This window comes from Erythrolamprus reginae, chromosome 2, assembly GCF_031021105.1.
Source record: "Erythrolamprus reginae isolate rEryReg1 chromosome 2, rEryReg1.hap1, whole genome shotgun sequence".
NCBI classification, from domain to species: domain Eukaryota; kingdom Metazoa; phylum Chordata; class Lepidosauria; order Squamata; family Dipsadidae; genus Erythrolamprus; species Erythrolamprus reginae.
In genome coordinates, this window is record NC_091951.1 from 165899394 (window position 1) to 165923442 (window position 24049).

Below are 24049 nucleotides of genomic sequence, written 5' to 3' on the forward strand. Positions count from 1 at the left end.
AGCGGCTGTGTAATCTATACTGTACACAGGTGGCAAAGTCAAAATGAAAAGCTGAATATTTAGATCCAAATAATAAGAAACCTGAATAACAAATACAGCATCTTGTTAGAGTAGCATTGCTGATTATGAAATGACAAATAACACTTCTATTGGTATGTACAGAATGGGTTTATGATTTACAGTACTTCAAATAGATCCTAAGGCTATTCTGAACAAATCAGCAATTAAGATGCAATTGCAGCAATTGTCAAAGTCTGTACTTAATTAACAAGGCCATCTTGTTAATTTGAGGATCAGTTATTATTATGGTTAATTGTTAGAGTAGTTAAAACTGAAATATGCAAACATGGGAGTTGAAGAGTTCTATAATTAAGAAACTGGGAGAAAGTTAGTGGAAAAGGAAGGATATAGGAAAAGAATTGGCTATCTCCATTTCTTTCCCCCAAATTTTGAATTATGCTGCATTTTCTTGTACCCAAAACACTGCATAGTATTTTCTGGAAGAGCAGAAAACATTGTAATACAATGAATGTTCACAAACATTTTCTAATAAAATATTTAAAGTTCTTAACAGGAAATTACAGATTTATTTTTAACTTAACTGTCTATATGAAGAAAAAAGATGAAAAGCATAAAACAATAAGAACTTGATATGAATGAAGGACACCAATTAAAGAACTGGCAGTTGTATTGTGTATACTAATAATAGTAATAATCCTCAATTTACAACCATTCATTACTGACCAAAATTACAATGGCACTGAAAAACCAGTTGATGACCAGTTTTCACACTTAAAACTGTTGCAGCAACCTCATGGTCATGTTATCAAAGTTCAGGCACTCCACAACTGGCATATATTTTTGAATGGATGTTAAAAAGGATGTTAAGCTAAGTTGTCTCTCATTAGATTTCAATGCAAGTTAGATTTTAATAGCTGGGGCCTATAATCTTGACAAATTTAGAAACCTATAAAACATTCCATTTTAAATGTGATGGCTGTAATCCCATATATATCTTTGGCACCCCCCTCTCCTGAGATTCACATGGTGCCCACACTCCAAGTGTTCTTGCAAGACCCTTAAGACACTGGTGGCTTTGTGGTTAAGTCTGTGATGCTTCTTGATTGTTATGGTTCCTTGTCATGGTTTTTATCTGCTTTAATTGCATAATCTGATGTTGTAAAGCCACCCAGAAACATTTGGAATGGGTAATCATAATAAATCTAAATTATTTTTATGTAACCAGACTCAGCTCTCTTCAATGCAGTAAAAACATGTGTCATATCACTTGATATGATAAGCACTTCTACTCAGAGTTTGAATTGAAAACTATAAATTATTCCTATAAATTGTCGCACCTTTAAGAGGAGCTCGTATCCAGATCTAATTCTTTTCTCTGCTGCCATTGCCTGTTTACCTTTCTCTGTTATTGTGGAGGGAGGGAGAGAGGGAGAGAGATTATCCCTAGGCAGCTGAGATTCTGAAATGTAAATTTTCTGCCATGGTACACTACCATATTATGACAATAAATATTTCAGGATTTGACATTTAAGTATATAAATGCTTTCCTATATAAGCATTTTATCTGGAATTGGGAAGTGCTGTGAGGGAAAAGTGCTTGTAATATGCCATGTTGTTTATACTATCTCACTGCAATTAGGGCAGAGCCTTGTGTAAATTCAGCTCTCTATAGACTACTCAGCAGAAGGAACAAGAAGACTTGTTGCCAGTATAGAGGGTTTATTTATTGAAGTAAATATATTTTACAATCCAAGGCAATCTCTCCAACTTTCCTAAAAACAAATACTAAATTGAACATCAGAACTATTTTGTTTCTATCTATGGCTTTTTACATGTAGCATTACTTAGATTTTTTTTACTTTGACTGGATTATTATAGAAGTATGACCTTCTTGTTAGCTTGAACCTGATATGAAGGCTGGCTGCATTTTTATGCATACTTAAAAAGAATTTAATCCAATTGAAATCTAAGTAATCCTTGTTAGGAGCAGATAACTTACAACAGTTTATTCTTTGGACTAGGATATACAAGACACACAGATGCAATGCTGAACTGTATAAGCATTTCTTTAATTCACTAATTCAATCCTGTTGGTGGATTTTAGATCTACTCCTAGGTTATTGCACAAATTTTCATAAGATTGGTTTTAATAGCCTTTTTTCCAGACTTGAGAAGACTCTGTTTTATTTGCTTAAAATCTGTTGGAGAACTTGGAGCTTGATTTTGATTTTGATTAAGACCTGGGGAAAAATACAGGCATGTTAAACTTTGAACAATTTGTCTGTGTAATTGTTTTTCCTTTTTGGGAGAGGAACTATTTTCTATTGGTGAGATGCCTTTTTTTTTTTTTGGTTGCAATCATTAGATATTGTTTCTTTGGTCCTCTTTTCAACAAGTATTGCTTTGGCATGATGCTGTAAGAGCAAAAACAATGTCATTCTGCAGAAGCTCAGAGGGGGCCCTCTGAGTCATCATTCCTAGCTTCTCAGATAAACTTCAGTTGCTACTTTCTTAGCACTGGATCACTAAATGCTGAGGAGAGAAAATCTTCACCCATTGCTTTCACTAGTTATGTGGAGATATGAAATTCCCTGTTGGAAAAGAAATGTTTTTATTTATTTATTCAACCTCTATGCTGCCCAATCCCGAAGGACTCAGGTCAAGTTTCAGTGTTGATTTACATGTGTCTTAACATTCAGTTTATTTCTAACAGGCTTCATAGAATATGTTCTCTCATGCTTAGTGCCAGTGCTGTCTGTCTTTATTTAATAAAGATAAAATGATTGACTACTTTTATTTCAGTATAGTACAGTTAAGAAGCTATGATCATTTCTATCTCAAAAAGAGATACCCTTCAAAATGTTAGCATTTATTGTTTTCTACATTATTAAGAAAATAGCCATTACCACTCAGTATTTTCAGTAGGAAATCCTTTAATCCTGTCAAAATGAATTACGTGGAATTAGATTCTAACAGAAAAAGAAGGCCTGCTAGATTAGATGAAGGTATGTGCTTTTGCAAAATTATGTGCTCTTTAATAATCTTGAGAATAGATGTAGATCTACAGGAATGTCTATGAATCAATATCTAGGCTGTGAGGATTTGAATTTAGATACACATACTAATTATGGTTTTACATAATGAAGGTGAATATCATGAATATAAAGCTGACCAAATGCTGCATGTTTGAAGCATGTTCATATAGATATTACATAACACGGGTGATCAGTATTTGATAGATAGATAGATAGATAGATAGATAGATAGATAGATAGATAGATAGATAGCCAGTATCATCTTCTGATAGTAATTAAAGAGATAAGAACTGAACTATTAGAACCAGTTGATTCATGCACTCCAAAATGACACCATGGTAAGTCATATTAGGAGACACCCAGATCCAGCCCCCAACCCCCATTTCCTGGAGATTATCTCACAAGGTGATCAAAGTTCTGAAATCCAATCTGAAAAATATTGTAGCAATGTTTGAATCTGTAACAATTATAATATTTTTAAAGAGTATTTTTCCTTCAAACTATGAATGTTCATTTGGGCTGTAAATTCTCACTGTTCCACTCTATTTCAAAAAAGGCACTCATATTAAAGACTTGGAAATATGAACAGAATTTGAGCAGTGTTGCAGAAAAATAATGCAATAAAATGTATTTAATGTGTAAACTCTTATTTTTATTATACATAGAACTATTCTGATTTCAACATTTTGTATTTGAATATTCCCTTTTATGCTTAATGTTGCAATGTTATCAGTTGAAACTGGCTGGTTCACACACCCATGCTTAATTGCACAATGGCAAAAAAGGGGAAAATACCAGATTTTATTTTATCTAGCATTGCATATTTCAAATAACAAATATGAAATTGTGGTCATAAAATGCAGGCACATTTGAATAATAGTTTAAAAGTTAAAGAGAATTTTTTTTTCCATTAGAAACTTCTGGAAATTGTTTAGTACTATAATGAGTCATGTAATTTGGTTTTTTTAAAAAGAGCTAATTGGTCATATTAATCATAGTTTAAGATTTGGACAAATTCAATTTTAATAACAAATTGAAAATAAATAGCAAGTGCATATATCCCAGGCTTTATCTGAACATATTAAACTAATGCTTAATTTGTAATTAAAATGATACAAATAGTCTTCAACTACAATCGCAAGTGGGACTGAAAATTCCATCACTAAGTGAACTGGTCGTTAAGTAAGTCATGCCTGATTATAAATCCTTTTTTTACCACAGCTGTAAGTCATTAAGCAAATTAGGTTTTTTCCATTCACTTTGCTATTCAGAAACCCATGAGTAGGTCACATCATGTGATTCCAAGGATGCTGCAACTGTTGTAAATAAATGCCAGTTGCCAAGCACCTGGATTTTGATCATGTATCTGGGGGCATTGCAATCGGTGTAAGTGCAAGGATCAGTAATAAGACACTTTTTTCAGCACTGTTGTAACTTTGAAATGAGTGGTCATAACCAGAGGTGGGCTGCTAATGTGGAACGGTGATGTGTGCTCGCCCCCGTGGCTCTGAGTGCTGGCGGAGTCCAGCGCAATTTTGCTATTGCACCTGGGCAGGTAGCGAAATCATGCACGGACAAGCAAGCCCCCTCTGCATGTCCATGCGCCATTTCGCTACCTGCCCAGGTGCAGTAGCAGAATTGTGCTGGACTCCGCCAGCACTTAGAGCAACGGGGGCGAGCATATGTTACCGTTCTACCTAAGCAGCCCATCTCTGGTCATAACTCAACGATTGCTTGTCCTATATTTAGAGCAGCAGTATATCTGCAGGTCAGACTTCCTAAAATTTATCTCAGAAGCATTTGGATTATCATCCTGTACCTACTTGATATTATTTAAAGATAATTAATAGTTGTTTATATAGAATTTGTTTTTAGATGGTGAAACACATTTTACAGAAATGTATCCATTTACCATATTGATTAGTAATATAATTAAGTATAGTGAATGATACTATGGTTAAAACAAATTAATTGATCTTAAAAGGGGCATACATTTAAAAGATGCATCTAATTGTTTTGCCTTTCAGATGCAAAAATGTCTACAGATTCTTCAAGAGAAAAAGGAGTGTGGCGACAAACAAGAACTCTTTTTTATAAGAATTGCTTAGTTAAATGGAGAACCAAAAAGAGTAGTGTTCAGGTCAGTTCATCTGCAATTTTCTAAGGTTTGAAGAAGTTAAAAGATTAATCTCTTGAATGTTTTTAAATAATTGTTAATGATAATAGTTTTATATATTTATTTTAGTTTTAATTGCTGTCCAGAGTCACTTGTTTATGGGCAGTGATATAAATTATGGTAGCTAAATAAATAAATCATTTTATTCATTGATTTGAACTGTTTAAAATGGTTACATCAGAATTATTCTTAAGCTTCTGTGTCATTAGATGATTTTATTAAGGATAATGCTTTAGTTTTGCAATTTCAATATTTGTACAGATAATCTTCAACTTACGACTGTAGTTGGAACAGGAATCTTATGCATTGAATGAAGCACTTGTTAAGTGAGATACTTTGCTCAAATATTTTAATTCTAGTTCTTGTGGTCATTAATTGATCATGCAGCTCATTAAGTGATCATGTAGGGCAGTGGTCCCCAAACTATGGCCCGCGGGCCACATGCGGCCCACTGAGGCCATTTATCCGGCCCTCCAGTGAGTGACAAGAACACAGGAAAAAGAAAGAGAGAAAGAAAGAAAAGGGGAAGAGAGGGAGGGAAGGAGAAGTGGAGAGGAATGAAGGAGGGAAGGAAGGAAGAATGAAATGAATGGAGGGATAGAGGAAGGAAGGACTGTTTTTTGGGGGGGGAATACCATCTCAACATACCATCTCTCAACATACCATAGTGTACCATCTAATTTTCCATGAATAAAATGCAGTATTTTGTTAGTAACTAATATCAATCATCAAAAAAGTTGCAAAAGTTTTTTTTTCTAATTTTGTCATTCAGTTACATTCATTTTCTTTTAATTACATTTCCTCCTTAATGTTCCTTCAAAAAGTACAACACCAATTATATTTCTAACTTATTAACCATTATGCCAAAGTGCTTCCTTCTTTCTTTATACATTTTTCATAAGCCAAGAAAACCTTCTATAGCCAATCAGATGTCAACAAAAGAAAATTAAAAACAAAACATAAACATATACGAATTTCAGACCTTCTCTCCCCTCTAAATAGTATGTTCCCATTTTGTTTTTTACTTTAAAACAAGGTATGTGCAGTGTGCATAGGAATTTGTTATAGTCCGGCCCTCCCACAGTCCGAGGGACAGTGAACTGGCCCTCTGTGTAAAAAGTTTGGGGACCCCTGATGTAGGGATACCTTGGGTGGGAGAGGCTCTGGGAGGCCCTGCGCTATTGGCTTGGTGGAAACTCTCAAGGACCAGGAAGTCTCAGCTGGCGACAGGCTCATCAGTACATGAAAAGCTGAAGGAAATTGGGCTCTTTCGCTACCCCACTGTGGCTGGGAGCCCCCATCCGTCTCCCTGCACCACCGTATTTTTACCCTGTTTTTGAAACTGTTGAAAAAGCCTTTGTAGATTTCAAAATCATCACCTTTGCTATTCTGGCCATTCTAAACATGTTTAAATTAAACTGAGGACATTCTGTATGAATAATGATTCAAAGGTACAGTATTTAAGAGAATTGACATAATAAGCAGTAAATAATAAACAGGCGCCTGTTTTTACAAATTTACTCAGAAACCTCAGATCGAATTGAAGCTAGATACTGTATCACTTGTTCCAGTGAATGGATTAACCTGATAATTTACCAAACCTTTGAGTAATTTTGAGAAATTTAAATAAGGAACATTGAACTATCATCTAGACTCAAAATATCCTCAATATATAAGAATATTCAGCTCAGAACATTTGGATATTGTATATTGTATTGTAACTGTGTAATTAAACAAACCAGTGGCTCCTATATCAATTAAAATATATCTTGTAAATTTCCCAGAGTTGCTTCTAGGTGAAATGGGCCATGTATAAATTTATTAAATAAACAACGAGAAGCTTCAATATTACACTTACACATGCTTCACCAAAAAGCAAGTAGCATTGAAATATCATTCAAAAACATTTTTTAATATGCCACAGTGATAGAATAAAAATCTCAATATAGTGTATGTTATAGAATCCTACTGGATTAATCATGTGGATCAAGGGCTTTCCCTCTTTACATTTAGAATAAAAAATAAAAACAGATGGAGTGTAAATAATATCAGTTTGCTTTATTAGATTAAGCATATCCATTTTTATTGGGCACAAGGTATGGATTGTAACTCCAGTTTTATATTAGGTATGTTTGAAAATGAAAATTAAGCTCCTCTTTCAGCAATATTGCATTTACACACTGGGACATTTCCTGGGGTTAAATCAAGTATGTAATTGTGTCTGAATAATTCATGCTGAAATGTTTTATTCATATTAATTTTAGCCTTATGACCACACTGAAATACCTATATGTGTGAAGTTTTCATATGTGATTATTCTTGTGTAATTATTAATGATCTGTTCTATCAAATTCTCAATACAGTATTTGTCAGGGAAAATATGAATGCTAAGACTATAAGCAGGGCATCAAACTGCGGTTTGTACATCTTTTAAACATTAGATAACCTCATGTTCTTTTTTAATTTTATAAGTAGTATACTAATTTAGCAAACTGCCTTCTCTACTGGCCAATCAAAATTTGTTGTTGCCAGAGTGTTGATATTCATATTTTCCCAAAAATAAGAGAAGACTTTATATTTTTTTTAAACTTGAAATATGGCCTTGGCCTTGTTATCAGGGGGGGTGGGGCTTATAATGTTTGGGGTACAGTAGGTGGTAAGTGTCGGACTGTATGTCCCATCATGCCTAGAAAGCCTTGGACGCCGTATGTGCGGTGACAGGGACAGCGCCCGTGTGCTGCTGAAGTCCTGTGCTTGTGGGCTCGTTGTACCTGACCGGCCTCACCACTTCCTTGCAGGCAGGAGTGCATTTCCATACATTGCCGGAGGCAGCCCAGAGGAGCCGAGCCAGTCCCCAGGGTGTGTCAACTCCCACCTCTTGCCTGCTGTTGCTCTCGCTTTCTCAACTGGGGGCCGCTCTTTTTGTGGTGGGCACTCTTGGCCAGGAGAGAGGGAGGGAGGGAAGGAGTGAGAGAAGGGTATGCGTACACCTCCCGCAACTTTTTGAAGCACACTTCTGCCTGTGAGGAGGTGGCGAGGCAGGGATTGATCACCTCCTCTTCCTTGCAGGAGGAAAACTTTTCAAATTGCCATAGATAGTGGCCAGAGGAACTGAGCTCACCCGCTTCTTGCTTGCTCTCTTTCTCCTGGCCAAAAGAGTGGCCATTACAAAAAGAGTGGCATGTCCTCCCTTTCCCCAGAAAATAGCTGTTTGGGCCTTATTGGGGGGGGGGGGGGCTTATTTCAGAGCATGTGCTGAAAAGCCTGATTGGCCTTATTATGGGGACATGTATTATTTTCAGGGAAATATGGTAATGCCCAGTAAGTGCCAGTTAAATCAGATCCCATCCTGCAAGGGAGTGGAAATTAACCCTGTCTCATATTCAGCTCCAGATTTTGAAAAAGTCTAGATTTCTGTTATTCCGAGAAAGCTGCTCCCCAATCACATGGCGAATAGTAGTCAGGATTAGTGAAGGCTATACAAATATCCTGATATGTAATATTTAAATACTGAAATAACAGATTCTTAAGAAGACTGTTTCAGTGAGTATTATAAACAGCTGTAAATGGTTGTTTCTGAGTGTTACTCATTTAACATGTTGATTTTATTTGTGCAGGAAATATTGCTTCCACTTTTCTTTTTATTCTGGCTAATATTATTGAGCATGATGTATCCGAATAAGAAATATGATGAGGTGCCTGATTCTGATCTTTATTCTGTGGATCACTCTAGTATCTCTGAGTTTGTTGTTGGCTACACACCAGTGAACAATATGACGAGAAAAATCATGCACAAAATGTCTGCAGAATATTTTACAGAAGGTACTATAAATAAACTTTTCTGTTCTCCCAAATGTTTATATATTTTCTTGTATTTGCTAGGAAGATGCAATTAAACATGTTGTTTCCATATAATAGCATGCATGTTTTTATTTCATATGAACTATTTATAAATATTTTATATTAGCACCCATTTGTTTATTTTTGTTTTCTTTCTAAAGCTTATTCTAGCACTATGCCTTTTACTGGTGTCCCAAATGAATCAATCATCGTATACTCTTTGTGAGCCATTGAAGTTCTTGTGATTGAAATAGGATAACAAATGTGATAAATACATAAAATAAATAATAAAAGCCATATTCTGATGTATCTGATAATAGAAAAGAGGTTCAGAGACTGTAGATCCAAATTTAATTTAGGGTCCAGTAAGTTCCATGTGAAGAAAACAAATTGATTAATGCCCCCTAACAGCAAGGACCAAAACCACTGGATATATATCCAATGGAGCAGTGGTGGGTTGCTGCGAGTTGAGACTGGTTCTTTAGAACAGGTAGCGGAAATTAACAGCTGCATGCCAGACTGGTTGTGGTGACTGGCAGTCCACGCTCCTGAATGGTCCTCTGATTGCCGTGGCTTACAAAAAATCCTCTCTGCACATGCATAAAGGCTTCTGCGTATGCGCAGTAGGTCATTTCTGGGTGTTTTGCATGATGTAATGGAGCGCGAGCGGAGCGAGCTAAATGCACACTTCCATTGCAATGAAAACTGATAGGGATGGTAAGTGGAACCCACTCCTGCAATAGAGCTAAACCTCACCTGACTGGGTACTGGCCAGGAGAATGGTTCTTACATTTTTGTTCCTTATGATGAAAGAATCTTATTATAATACAGGTGGTCCTGAACTTATGACCATAATGTATGTTCATAACGTATGAACATATGAAGAATGGAACTGTATATGTCCAGTTTAATGAAAAGAAGGACCAGGGGAGACATGATAGCAGTGTTCCAATATTTCAGGGGTTGCCACAAAGAGGAGGGAATGAGGCTATTCTCCAAAGCACCTGAGGGTAGGACAAGAAGCAATGGGTGGAAACTAAACAAGGAGAGAAGTTACTTAGAACTAAGGAGAAATTTCCTCACAGTTAGAACAATTAACCAGTGGAACTGCTTGTGAAATGTGAGAAGTTGTGAACGCTCCAACACTAGAAGTTTTTAAGAATATGTTGGATAGTCATTTGTCTGAAGTAGTGTAGGGTTTCCTGCTTAAACGGAGTTGGACTAGATGACCCCCAAGGTTCCTTCCAACTCTGTTTAATAATAATAATAATAATAATAATAATAATAATAATAATAATAATAACAACAACAACAACAACAACAACAACAACAACAACAATAAAAACAGGCATGGGGGAATTGACATGTTCCTTCCCCCTAGGCTTATAAAATTTGTGTATGGTATGCTAGTGTGTATGATTGGTTTTTAACTTGTGGTGTTCTTAAAATTAATTTAATATTGGATTTGTCTTGTATTGCTGTTGCTGTGAGCCGCCCCGAGTCTGCGGAGAGGGGCGGCATACAAATCTGATTAAACTAAACTAAACTAAACAATAATAATAATAATTACTACTACTGCGCCTAAAGATTATGTTGCCAAGTGAGAAAGTGAATTTTGCCTCATTTTACAACTTTTCTGGCCACATTTGTTCACTAAATTACTGCAGTTAAGTTTAGTAACACCGTTGTTAAAATGAAACTGGTTTCTCCATTGACTTTTCTTGTCAGAAGCTTGCAAAATGCAATCACATGACTTCAGGACACTGCAATTGTTATAAAAAGGAGTCAGTTGCCAAGTGTTTGAATTTTGATCATTTGACCATGGGAATGCTGCAGTGGTCGTAAGTGTGAAAAAAAGTCATAAGTCACTTTTTTCAGTCCTGTTGTAATTTCAAACAGTCACTAAATAAACTATTGTAAGTCAAGGACTACCTACACACAGAATTCTATTCTATAGACTTAAACTGATCCTCTCAAAATAACTTCTGTATTTTGCAAATACAGTAATACCCCATCTTACGAACCTAATTGGTTCTGAAAGTAGGTTCGTAAGGCGAAAAGTTCGTAAGATGAAACATTGTTTCCCATAGGAAACAATGTAAAAGCGATTAATCCGTGCAAAAAGAAAAATTGCAAAATGGCGCTCCGCTGGGCGCCGCCGCCCAGCTGTCACCTTTTAAAACAGCCAGGGGGCTTCTCGGCGTTCACCCGAACCTGAACCCGGTCGGACGTCTTCGTGACCTCAAAGCTCCACCCATGGAATTCCCTATTGGGATTCCCCACCTCCTTTCTAGCCTCCAGATCGGCCAAAAACACCGCCGCCGATTGCAAAAACGGCGCTCTGCCGAGTGGCAGCTCCTAGCTGTAACCTTCTGAAACAGCCGGGTGCTTCTCGGCGGCCTCCGGAACCCAAACCTGAACCCGAACTTCCGGGTTCGGCGTTCGGGAGAATGGCGAGAAGCCCCCGGCTGTTTCAGAAGGTGACAGCCGGGCGGCGGCGCTTCTCGGCGGCCTCCCGAACCCGAAAAGTTCGGGGTCGGGTTCGGGAGAACGCCGAGAAGCCCCCCAGCTGTTTTAAAAAGTGACAGCCGGGCGCCGCCGCCCAGCGGAGCGCCATTTTGCGATCTGCGGTGGGTTCGTAAGCCGAAGAAAGTTCGTAAGAAGAGGCAAAAAATTTCCAAACCCCGGGTTCGTATCACGAGGGGTTCGTATCACGAGGGGTTCGTATCATGAGGTAATATTGTATATATTACTCTATTCATTTAAAAAAATCCCACACTCTTAACAGAGACTTAAACATTTAATTTGACATCAATAGCTTCAGATGTATTTTACGCTGATTGTTATAGGTGAACAAAAAATACTATATGGTTAATAAATGAGATAGTTACAGATAGGATTGTATTGTACAAATTGTACCAATTTGTATTAGTACAAACAATCAGAGATGAAAATAATTTTTCTTTTATAGGAATCACTACTGAAGAATTTCTAACTGAGCAAGAAATGCAAGAGACTACATTTCGTAGTCCTCGAAACTTTGTGGGTGTAATTTTTAAGGATTCTATGTCCTATCAACTCAGATTTCCCCCTACAAAGGTTCCTGTTTCTGCAATTCATGTGGAATCAAGAGGTATTTAAATGTAGATATAAATATTTGATTTTTCTCACACCATAGGAGTGATCTTTTGTGAAATTCTGTTTATAATTTATTACTCAATTGACAATTACTCAATTGACTCAATTACTTCTAGATACTTGCAAACATCCATAGATTTCATATACCGTATATACTCGAGTATAAGCCGACCCGAGTATAAGCCGAGGCACCAGTTTTTGCCACAAAACCTGGGAAAACTTATTGACCCGAGTATAAGCTAAGGTTAGAAAATACAGTGGCTACTGGTAACTTATAAAAATGGAAACCAATAAAATTACATTAATTGAGACATCAGTAGATTAAATGTTTTAGAATATTTATTTTAAAGAAAACCAAAATTAGCTCTGTAAATTTAAAAGAGGGTAAACGAAAGCAATCTGGTAATAACAATAAATTAAAAAGTAAAAAAAGTAGCTCAATCAGCAACCAAGCTAAAACCTATTTCTAACCCTAACCCAGGGCTCTTTAAACTTGACAGTTTTAAGACTAGTGGACTTCAACTCCCAGAATTCCTGCACCAGCCATGCTACTTCAGGAGTAGGAGTTGAAGTCCACAAGCCCTAATTTTTCCAGGTTTGAAGAGACTTGCATTTATAATCCTAACCCAGGGCTCTTTAAAGTTGAGTTTTTAGAAGCCTGGAGAGAGTTCATGCTGTTTCCCCCCCTCCCCCTCTTTAGCTTGATGGCTGGCTCGTTGGCTTGATCTCCCACCCCTGATCCTCCCTCCTCCTCGTCTCCCTTTATTGCCCCATGTGTTGTGCAGGGAAGCAGATTTGCTAAAGAGATCCACTTAGGATGGCAACAGGGAAATGAGGCGGAGGAGAGCCAGAATAGCCCACAGCCGCGGAGGAGGAAAGGAAAGAGCTGCCCTCCTCCTTCTCCTCCTTCCCTTGGTGCCCTACCAAGTCGATCTCTTTAACAAATCTGCTTCTCTCTCCGGCTGGAGGCTTCTAAAGCCTGGAGAGAGTTCATGCCGTCCCCGTCCTCCCTGTTTAGCTTGCTGGCGGGGCGCCCTCTTGTGGTGATTCGGCGCCCTTTTGTGGTGACTCGAGTATAAGCCAAGGTCAGGTTTTTCAGCCCATTTTTGGGGCTGAAAAACTCGGCTTATACTCGAGTATATACGGTATATTTAAAAAATATTCTAGCTATTTTGTTTCCATAAAAGCATACAGTCATTCAAATATACTGTAAATGGAGATTATACCGGCTGTATATTTAATTTGAAGTCCATTCGATCCACCAAATGGCTTGATTAGATGTGTCTGAATCAGTTTAGAAAATCAGCTAAAATTATCTGAAAATTGCTGAATTGAAATGATGATCCCAAACTGATTGAATGTTGGAATTAGAGTCACAAACCCTGAATATTTGTGTTTTTAGTTTTAATTGTGTAAACAGTATAAAATTTTAAATTTAACTTATCCCAAGAAGCATAAGAAGAATATGTTGAAGATTTGAGGAATATGTTACTTTACTATATAAAATAAGAACATTGTCTAACAGTGTAGTATCATATTTAATCCTTGCGTATGCTTTTCGTTGATGTTTAGATCTATATTTTTCATTAATAAAGATACCGAAGAATTCTTTACATTACAACTTCAACTATGGGAATGACTGTAAACCAGTAGTGAAATGCTACAGGTTCAGGCTGGTTCGCCTGACCCATTAGTAAGAAATAGTTCTGGTGTTCCAAACTGGTAGTAAAAATACTTTTAAAAAGTTAAAAAAATGTTTTCCATGATTGTGTGGCACTGATGATAGTCACAGCTGATGAACCTTTTTTTGCTTAAAAAGAATTATTTTTACTACCTATTCCTCAGAGCTGGTAGTAAGAAAATGCTTTAAAGGGTTACAAAAAAGTCCCAACTCTCAGCTGTTTGACAATCAGCTGAATCATTTTTTTTTTACTTTTTTAAAAGCACCTTTTAAAAACTACCTATTTGCTGGAACTGTGACTGTGAGTTGTTGCAGAGGATATTTTGTGTGAAGTCCAGCTGCTTCTGCATTGTGTATGAGTCAATTGTGTAGCTTTTGTCTTATTTTTGTGTAAAGTGTGAAAGTTGGTTTTTGAGCTCTTTTTGGCTCTGAGGTTTCTGCTTGTTGTTGCAAGGGCCATTTTGTGCGCTTTTGCATTGTGTGTGTCAGTTATGTAGCTTTTGTGTTCGTTTTTGAGCTCTCTGTGAGGTTCTTGCCTGTTGCAGGAGCCATTTTGTGTGAAGTTGTTTGTGTGTGAAGTGAGCTCACCTGGTCACATGACAATGATCACCAATCCAGGCCCACAGAACTGGTAGGGAAAATCTGTATATTTCACCACTGCTGTAAATTTTAAAGAATAATGTATGTTGCTGATATTTTTATCTTAATTTTATTATGGTTTTTTTGTGAATGCCTATTTGGAAGAAGGTTATGTTAAATATCAGTTTCTTTCCCCATATATTTTATATATATGAAATCTTATATCCTAGTAAGAAATTATAGATTAGTTTATTCATGCCAATATGATAATTACTTAATTGAGGATAAAGTAACTAACTTTTTCCATCTACTGTATACTGAAGCCTGTTTTTGATGTTGTAGAATAGTTAGCAAAAACAATAATTTTAATTTTTTTACAGCCAGTTGTCCAAATCCTTCCAAGATATGTGAAGCTGAAACCTACTGGCGGTATGGATTTACAGCTCTCCAGATCTGCATTGATGCAGCTATTATTCAGGTAAATATAAATGATTAGCATACAACTCAATATTCCTTTGTATTAGTCAAAATCTAGTCAAAATACAATACAGTATTTATTTTATATATTGAAAATACTTTATCCAGGTGTACAGTCAAGCTATGCAATGATCGGAGTTTGAAAAAAATACTGTAGATAATTTGGAACACAGAGCACTTCTTGACTAGTCCTTAATGCTATGTTTGATTGAAGAAATGTTTCCTTGAAAAATTTGTCTATCAATTCTCCATATTATAGTATTCTCTTCAAATCTAGACCATGCACAAACTAGCTAGTCCCTGTAATAGTCACCAAAATGTCACTGAATTTTTATTTAATGTTCATAATTAATAGCCAAATATGAAATACTTTTGCTTGCGATGCCACTCCAAGCTTTTGGAGAGGTGATTTTAGGAGCGATTTGGGGTGGCATAGGAAGCTTTGGGAGAGGTGATTTTAGGAGCGATTTGGGGTGGCATAGGAAGCTTTTGGAGAGGTGATTTTAGGAGCGATTTGGGGTGGCATAGGAAGCTTTTGGAGAGGTAATTTTAGGAGCGATTTGGGGTGGCATAGGAAGCTTTTGGAGAGGTGATTTTAGGAGCGATTTGGGGTGGCATAGGAAGCTTTTGGAGAGGTGATTTTAGGAGCGATTTGGGGTGGCATAGGAAGCTTTGGGAGAGGTGATTTTAGGAGCGATTTGGGGTGGCATAGGAAGCTTTTGGAGAGGTGATTTTAGGAGCGATTTGGGGTGGCATAGGAAGCTTTGGGAGAGGTGATTTTAGGAGCGATTTGGGGTGGCATAGGAAGCTTTGGGAGAGGTAATTTTAGGAGCGATTTGGGGTGGCATAGGAAGCTTTTGGAGAGGTGATTTTAGGAGCGATTTGGGGTGGCATAGGAAGCTTTTGGAGAGGTGATTTTAGGAGCGATTTGGGGTGGCATAGGAAGCTTTGGAAGAGGTGATTTTAGGAGCGATTTGGGGTGGCATAGGAAGCTTTGGGAGAGGTGATTTTAGGAGCGATTTGGGGTGGCATAGGAAGCTTTTGGAGAGGTGATTTTAGGAGCAATTTGGGGTGGCGTAGGACGCTTTGGGAGAAGTGATTTTAGGAGCGATTTGGGGTGGCATAGGAAGCTTTTGGAGAGGTGATTTTAGGAGCGATTTGGGGTGGCATAGGAAGCTTTGGGAGAGGTGATTTTAGGAGCGATTTGGGGTGGCATAGGAAGCTTTGGGAGAGGTGATTTTAGGAGCGATTTGGGGTGGCATAGGAAGCTTTGGGAGAGATGATTTTAGGAGCGATTTGGGGTGGCATAGGAAGCTTTGGGAGAGGTGATTTTAGGAGCGATTTGGGGTGGCATAGGAAGCTTTGGGAGAGGTGATTTTAGGAGCGATTTGGGGTGGCATAGGAAGCTTTTGGAGAGGTGATTTTAGGAGCGATTTGGGGTGGCATAGGAAGCTTTTGGAGAGGTGATTTTAGGAGCAATTTGGGGTGGCGTAGGAAGCTTTTGGAGAGGTGATTTTGGGAGCAATTTGGGGCGGCATTAGCCTTCTTTAGGACCTCCATTCCTCGCTTCTCCTCGCTGTCCGTCTCCACTCCATTAGCCTTCACTTTATCCGCCTGCCGCTTTTTTTTAAGCCTTAAAGTTTGGATTTTCCTAATGGGTTTGCACACATTATTTGTTTTTACATTGATTCCTATGGAAAACATTGCTTCATCTTATAAACTTTTCTACTTACGAACCTCGTCACGGAATGAATTAAGTTCGTAAGACGAGGTATCACTGTATATATATTTATATATATTATATATATATATTATTTATATATATTATATATAGATATAGATATAGATATAGATATAAAAGAAACCACACCAAAATATTTTGTGTGGAGATGTAAATTAGATCTGTCGTAAATTGTATTGCAGCTTTAGATATAACATTTCTCTATTAGCAGAAGCTATTCCAAAACCTGGTTTTAACAGTCGTTTTCTTTTTTTAGCTGAAGACCAATCGCTCAGTTTTGGAAGAACTGGAACAAACAAAAGCTGTCATGATGGGAGAATCTGCTATTTTGGAAATAGATAATTTTCCTCGTGCCATCATTCTGATTTACTTAGTGATAGCTTTTTCGCCTTTTGGTTATTACTTGGCAATCCATATTGTGGCAGAAAAAGAGAAGAAATTAAAAGAATTTTTAATGATATTGGGCCTTCATGACACTGCCTTTTGGTGAGTAAGCTCCGTAGCTCTTCATTGTTTAGAATAGAATAGAATAGAATTCTTTATTGGCCAAGTGTGATTGGACACACAAGGAAATTGTCTTTGATGCATATGCTCTCAGTTTACATAAAATAAAATATACATTTGTCAAGAATCATGAGGTACAACATTAATGATTGTCATAGGGTTCAAATAAGCAATCAGGAAACAATATAAATTGTAAGGATACATGCAACAAGTTACAGTCATACAGTCATAAGTGGGAGGAGATGGGTGATAGGAACAATGAGAAAAACTAATAGTAATAGTAGTGGAGACGTAGTGAACAGTTTGACAGTGTTGAGGGAATTATTTGTTTAGCAGAGTGATGGCATTCAAGAAAAAACTGTTCTTGTATCTAGTTGTCTTGGTGTATAGTGCTCTATAACGTCGTTTTGAAGGTAAGAGTTGAAACAATTTATGTCCAGGATGCGAAGGATCAGTAAATATTTTCACAGCCCTCTTTGGGACTTGTGCAATATATGGGTCCTCAATGGAACGCAGGTTGGCAGTAATTGTTTTTTTCTGCAGTTCTGATTATCTTCTGATGTCTGTGTCTGTCTTGTTGGGTTGCAGATGACAGACTCAATAATTCATCTGTAGAATTGTATCATCAGCTCCTTAGGCAGTTTGAGTTTCCTGAGTTGGCGCAGAAAGAACATTTTTTGTTGTAATTTTTTAATGAAATTAAGTGACCATTTTATGTCTTGAGATATGATAGAACCTAGAAATTTGAAGGTCTCTACTATTGAAACTGTGTTGTCTAGTACTGTAAGAGATGGTAGAATGGGAGGGTTTCTCCTATAGTCTACCACCATTTCTACGGTTTTGAGTGTGTTCAGTTCCAAATTGTTCCGGTCACATCATGAGGCTAATTGTTCAACCTCCCATCTATATGCAGTTTCATCATTGTCTCAAATGAGACCAATCACTGTTGTATCATCTGCAAACTTCAGTAATTTAATAGATGGATCATTTGAGATGCAGCCATTAGTACAGTATATAGAGAGAAGTAGTGAGAGTACACAGCCTTGGGGGGTGCGGGCCTGTGCTGTTTACACTGGTATCTGATGTGATTTTGCCGAGTTTCACCTGCTGCTTCCAGTTTCTTAAGAAGTGTGTGATCCACTTACAAGTGTGTTCAGGTACTGCTAGCTGATTTAGTTTAGTTAGAAGAATGTCCAGTATGATAGTATTGAATGCTGAATTAAAGTTTACAAAGAGGACCCCTACGTAGGTCTTTGGAGATTCAAGATGTAGGATGTAGTGTAGAGCCATATTAACAGCATCATCTGTTGATCTATTTGCTCTCTATGCAAATTGCATGGGGTCTAATAGTGGATCCGTGATGGTTTTCAATTGGGACATCACTAGCCTTTCAATGGTTTTCATAACTACAGATGTTAGAATAATTGGTCTTTAGATATCCAGTTCCTTGATGGAGGGCTTCTTCAGCACTGGGATGATAGTGGAACGTTTGAAGCAAGAAGGAACATGGCATAGCTCTAGTGATTTGTTGAAGATTTGAGTGAAGATGGGGGCCAATTGGTCAAGAAGCAAGAAGAAGTTATCTTGTCTGGGCCTGGTGCTTTTCCTGGCTTTTGTCTGTGAAACAGATCTTGGACTTCCTTTTCTGTGATCACCAAGAGTTATGAACCCAATGAGATGGGGTCAGTTATAGGAGGTTTGGCTGTTGTTGGAGTGTCTGGGATGGAGATTGTGGAGATAGGTGGCTGCAGTTTCCTTTCAAACCTGCAGTAGAACACATTCAGGTCAATTATTGATTTCCTTCACTTGGGAAGGAGGTTTGCCATAACTACTGATGTTTTTAAGAGTTTTCCACATGTTTGCTGGTTCATTTGTTGAGATCTCATTCCTTTGTTTTTCAGAGTAGCTTCTTTTTGCTGCTCTGATCTCCCTTGTTAATACATTTCTGGCCTGCTTGTATAGCATTCTATCACATTTTTTGTAGGCTTCCTCTTTGGAATGACGTAGCTGCTTAAGTTTAGCTGTGAACCAAAGTTTATTGTTACTATATATTCACAAGTTTCTGGTTGGTACACGAAGGTCTTCATAGAAGCTAACATATGATGTTACAGTATCTGTGAATTTATCCAGGTCTGCAGAGGTATCTTGAAAAATACTCCAGTTCGGGCTGTCAAAGTAAGCCTGTAGCTTTAACTTTACTTCCTCAGTCCAAGTCCTCACTGATTTAATTGTTGGTTTTGTGGCTTTAAATCTTTGCAAGGTGAATCCTGCAATGATCAGATTGGCCCACAGCTGCTTTTGGTAAGGACAGATAAGCATCTTTTAGTGTTGTGTAGCAGTGGTGTAAAGTATTTTTGCCTCTGGTGGTACAATTGACAGGCTGAAAATATTTTGGCCAGTGAATCTGAGTATTTAGCTTCAGCCTCCATAATCTGATCAGAGTGCATAAAGCCTTGCTTACACAGGCTTGTGGTGGGATATACACCACAATTAGTAGAAATGATGTAAACATGCCTGGAGAATAAAAAGGGTTACAGTTGATAAGTAAAGAATCTATGTTTTCATCACAGAATTTGTGTATTATAGTTATGTCCCGAAACCAGCTGTTATTGATATATATACATAAGCCTCCTCCCTTTTCCTCTCTGATAGTTCTAAAATCCCCTCTGCTCTAAGTATCTAGAACCTTGCTATATGCATACTATTGTCATCACTTTCCTTGTTTAGCCAGGATTCAATAAAGCATAGGGCAGATGCATTGTAAAAATCAGAATTGCATCTGTTTAAAATGAGTATTTCATCCATCTTATTAGCAAGTGAATGTAAATTGGGAAGAAAGATTGAAGGGAGTGGTTTTTAAAAAATTCCTTAGTCTATTTAAAATCCGTGCTCTTTCACCTCTTCCTCTCTGCCATCTGTGTTTGCTTTTGGTGACCCATAGTTCTGGGGAATTAACTTCCTCCTGTTGGTGGAACTGCAGAGGCTTTCCCTCCCCCTCTTTTTTAAAAAAATGTAACTAATATGATAAAAGTTGTCTAGTTTTCTTGCTCTGCGGCGGTCTACTTTAAAAAAAGAAATACGTCAATTGACAGCCATCTTTTCCTCTATATAACATTCCCAGAAGTTTTAGTTCCATACTTTTGTTCTCGTTCTCTTTTAGAAACATAGAAACATAGAAGACTGACGGCAGAAAAAGACCCCATGGTCCATCTAGTCTGCCCTTTTACTATTTCCTGTATTTTATCTTACAATGGATATATGTTTATCCCAGGCATGTTTAAATTCGGTTACTGTGGATTTACCAACCACGTCTGCTGGAAGTTTGTTCCAAGGATCTACTACTCTTTCAGTAAAATAATACTTTCTCATGTTGCCTTTGATCTTTCCCCCAACTAACTTCAGATTGTGTCCCCTTGTTCTTGTGTTCACTTTCCTGTTAAAAACACTTCCCTCCTGAACCCTATTTAACCCTTTAACATATTTAAATGTTTCGATCATGTCCCCCCTTTTCCTTCTGTCTTCCAGACTATACAGATTGAGTTCATTAAGTCTTTCCTGATACGTTTTATACTTCAGACCTTCCACCATTCTTGTAGCCCGTCTTTGGACCCGTTCAATTTTGTCAATATCTTTTTGTAGGTGAGGTCTCCAGAACGGAACACAGTACTCCAAATGTGGTCTCACCAGCGCTCTATATAAGGGGATCACAATCTCCCTCTTCCTGCTTGTTATACCTCTAGCTATGCAGCCAAGCATCCTACTTGCCTTTCCTACCGCCCGACCACACTGCTCACCCATTTTGAGACTGTCAGAAATCACTACCCCTAAATCCTTCTCTTCTGAAGTTTTTGCTAACACAGAACTGCCAATGCAATACTCAGATTTAGGATTCCTTTTCCCCAAGTGCATTATTTTACATTTGGAAACATTAAACTGCAGTTTCCATTGCTTTGACCATTTATCTAGTAACGCTAAATCATTTACCATATTACAGACCCCTCCAGGAATATCAACCCTATTGCACACTTTAGAGTCATCGGCAAATAGGCAAACCTTCCCTACCAAACCTTCCCCTATGTCACTCACAAACATATTAAAAAGAATAGGACCCAGAACAGACCGTTGTGGCACACCGCTTGTAACCTGTAACCTTTTCCCCTCTCCTCCTCCCTCCCTCATCAAATAGTATGTTAAAAGAATAACAAGAATTAGCATTCTTAAAGGATTTGCAATAGTTATCAGAAAACCTGTACAAATTCTTGTTCCTATGCCCTAGACTAGAGCAGGGGGCCCAACCTTTGGGACCTCAGGGACCACCAAGGTCATAATTTTAAATCACTCAGACCCTAATCCATAATTTTAAGTCCCACAGACCACTAATATGATTTTTTTAAAAAAAAGATAAATTCATTTGTAAAATAATGATTAGAGAATTTCCATTTTATTAATATGAAATGCACCTATTTAGCATAACATAATTATAAATGCTTATTTAATCATAAAACCTTTAAATAAAATATATGAAATTGCTGAAATGGATAAATTGAAATTAGACAAAAAGATATCACAGAATTCTACCAGACGTGGAAAAGATGGTATAATTGGGTAGACCAAAAAAATATTTAAAACTTTAAACATTTACAATGCAGTCAAATACAGTATGTTATTTCCTACCAATCTTGTTACCCTTTGCTACTATTTTGTTATGAAATATTGGATACAAGAGTGAAATATACATGACCAAGATTCGTGTAAAAATATGAACACAGTACAGTAAACAATAGTGAAAGCTGTAGTAACAATGCCAACCTGCAGGCTGCCAAAAATATGTTTTGTTTTATTTAGTGTGCGTTTTTTTCCCTTTTCTTGTGTATTGTGTGTACTGCTTTATAGTTTTCTTTTTCTTGCATTGTACTCGTCTTGTTTCAGTGTAAATAATTAATAAAAACTATTTTTTTAAAAAAATAACCTTTAGAGGTTGTTTAATGGTAACAAAATTATTAAAAGTAGTAGTAATTATTACAAAATAATTGAAGCTTATTTGATAGTGGCTTGCTGGTATTGTTGGGAAAGTCAGTCCCATATTCCAGAGCTGTAGCTGTAGTCCCATCCCTCCCCTCTCTTTCCTTTCCTTTTCTTTCCTCCCCTCCCTCTCTCCTTTCCTTTCCTTCTTTCCTCCCCTCCCCTCCCCTCCTCTCCTCTCCTTTCTTCTTCCTGGAGTGTGATTAATTGCTCTTGGCCTAGGGTCCAAGATTTCTCTATGGACCACCAAAATTTTCTCACGGACCACCAGTGTCCGTGGACCACAGGTTGATGACCTGTGCTCTTGAGCATCTTTTTGGAATCATATCCAAAAGACTTTGGAATTCTACTAGGGACTTACCTATCTATTACTTCCTAAATATTATCAGAGCTGTTGTCTTTTGTATTAACAGTATTGCAGAATACTTCTTCAAGTTAGGTTGCATGAATATACACCTCTGTGTTCTTATTAGTGGGCTACCTAGACACATTGATAACATTCACTGAACCAATTTCTTATGAACACAGTTTGTGGACCAAATTGTAATGGTTTAGTGTACACCTAATACTGTCTGTGGACATGTCAGAGCAAGATGTCTTCAATTAAAAAATTTTCCTTTAAAGGGGACTAACTCAGTTTTATTGCCACCAAGAATTACATGGTGAAATGGGCAGCTATATAAATTAGATGGATGGATGGACGGAGGGATGATAATGTTCATGAAAAGATTCAGTTTTTAATTGCAAGGTTGATTTTTGAAAAAGCTAGAATATGGATTGGCAATAATGTGCAGTTATCTATGATACCACTGAATTATGTTTCTCAATTTAAAAATATAGCTGACTGTCTTCCTAGATAATAAATTATTGTAAAATGTCTGTTGCTACATTAAACATCACAAGATTTCTGCCTTTTACATTTATTAAATTTATTTTTTTGATGTCTGCAACATTGTGCAAAATAGCATGATGGTGCCTGCTGCCTGAAAAGCTGAGGTAAGTTATCTTTGTGTAGTAATACTTAGAGCTTTGAATTCATGAATCTTCATCGTATGTTTTCTTTTTTAGGCTTTCTTGGGTCCTACTGTATACCAGTCTGATATTTGTCATGTCTCTTCTTATGTCGGTCATTGCAACATTCTCTTCACTTTTCCCAAAAAGTAGCAGCTTTCTGATATTTCTTCTTTTTTTCCTGTATGGAATATCTTCCGTAAGTGTTTGTGTGTGTGTGTTTGTGTTCACTGTTATATATTGTGGTTACCAGTAATGTTTTGGAGTTTTATTTGACCTACATACGCAATTTGCTACTGCTATGGTTTTCTTTTCACTGAATGATAGCTGGCAGTGGTCTGATGCAGTTTTATTTGCTTAGATAGCTTAACAGATGTTGCTTCTTATTTTATTTTGAGTATACTTTCTGATTCACCTAAGTGTTTTCTATCTTCAAACATGTACTGTTTCATGATGATTACAGACATCACTATTAATAATGATTTTTTTATGCAGTCCAAAATGCACTAATATTTAAGTTATGTTAATAACATGACATTATTATATGAAAATAAGTATGTGCTCTAGTTTTTTATTGGTTTCTGGTCTGGTTCTGTATATTGAATTTGTTGCCCATTCTTATAATGGAGCAATTGTGCAAATTATATAATCAGTACATTGCTATCAATAGTGAGTTCTAAAATCCTTTACCCTGCACGCGAGGCTTCTGCACATGTGCAAGAAGCATTCTGGGCAGGTGGGCAGAGCTGGGAGCAACCCACTGCTGATTGCTATCCTCATTTTTAATTATTTACACATGAATTAATAAAACTAAAAAACCCCCA

The 24049-nt window shown here is 37.2% G+C and overlaps 1 protein-coding gene across 2 annotated transcripts in view; it reads left to right on the forward strand.

The window, feature by feature from the left end:
• Positions 1–24049, forward strand: part of LOC139161316 (cholesterol transporter ABCA5-like) — a 95027-nt gene that overhangs the window by 274 nt on the left and 70704 nt on the right. The window contains exons 2-7 of one of the 2 annotated variants that reach the window (XM_070740279.1): positions 5084–5196; positions 8850–9054; positions 12044–12205; positions 14851–14948; positions 16945–17174; positions 23283–23424. In XM_070740279.1, the coding sequence (XP_070596380.1) occupies positions 5084–5196; positions 8850–9054; positions 12044–12205; positions 14851–14948; positions 16945–17174; positions 23283–23424 (950 nt within the window). Of the gene's footprint in view, positions 1–5083; positions 5197–8849; positions 9055–12043; positions 12206–14850; positions 14949–16944; positions 17175–23282; positions 23425–24049 lie in introns of those variants that run through there. The other variant, XM_070740280.1, reaches the window with a different exon arrangement.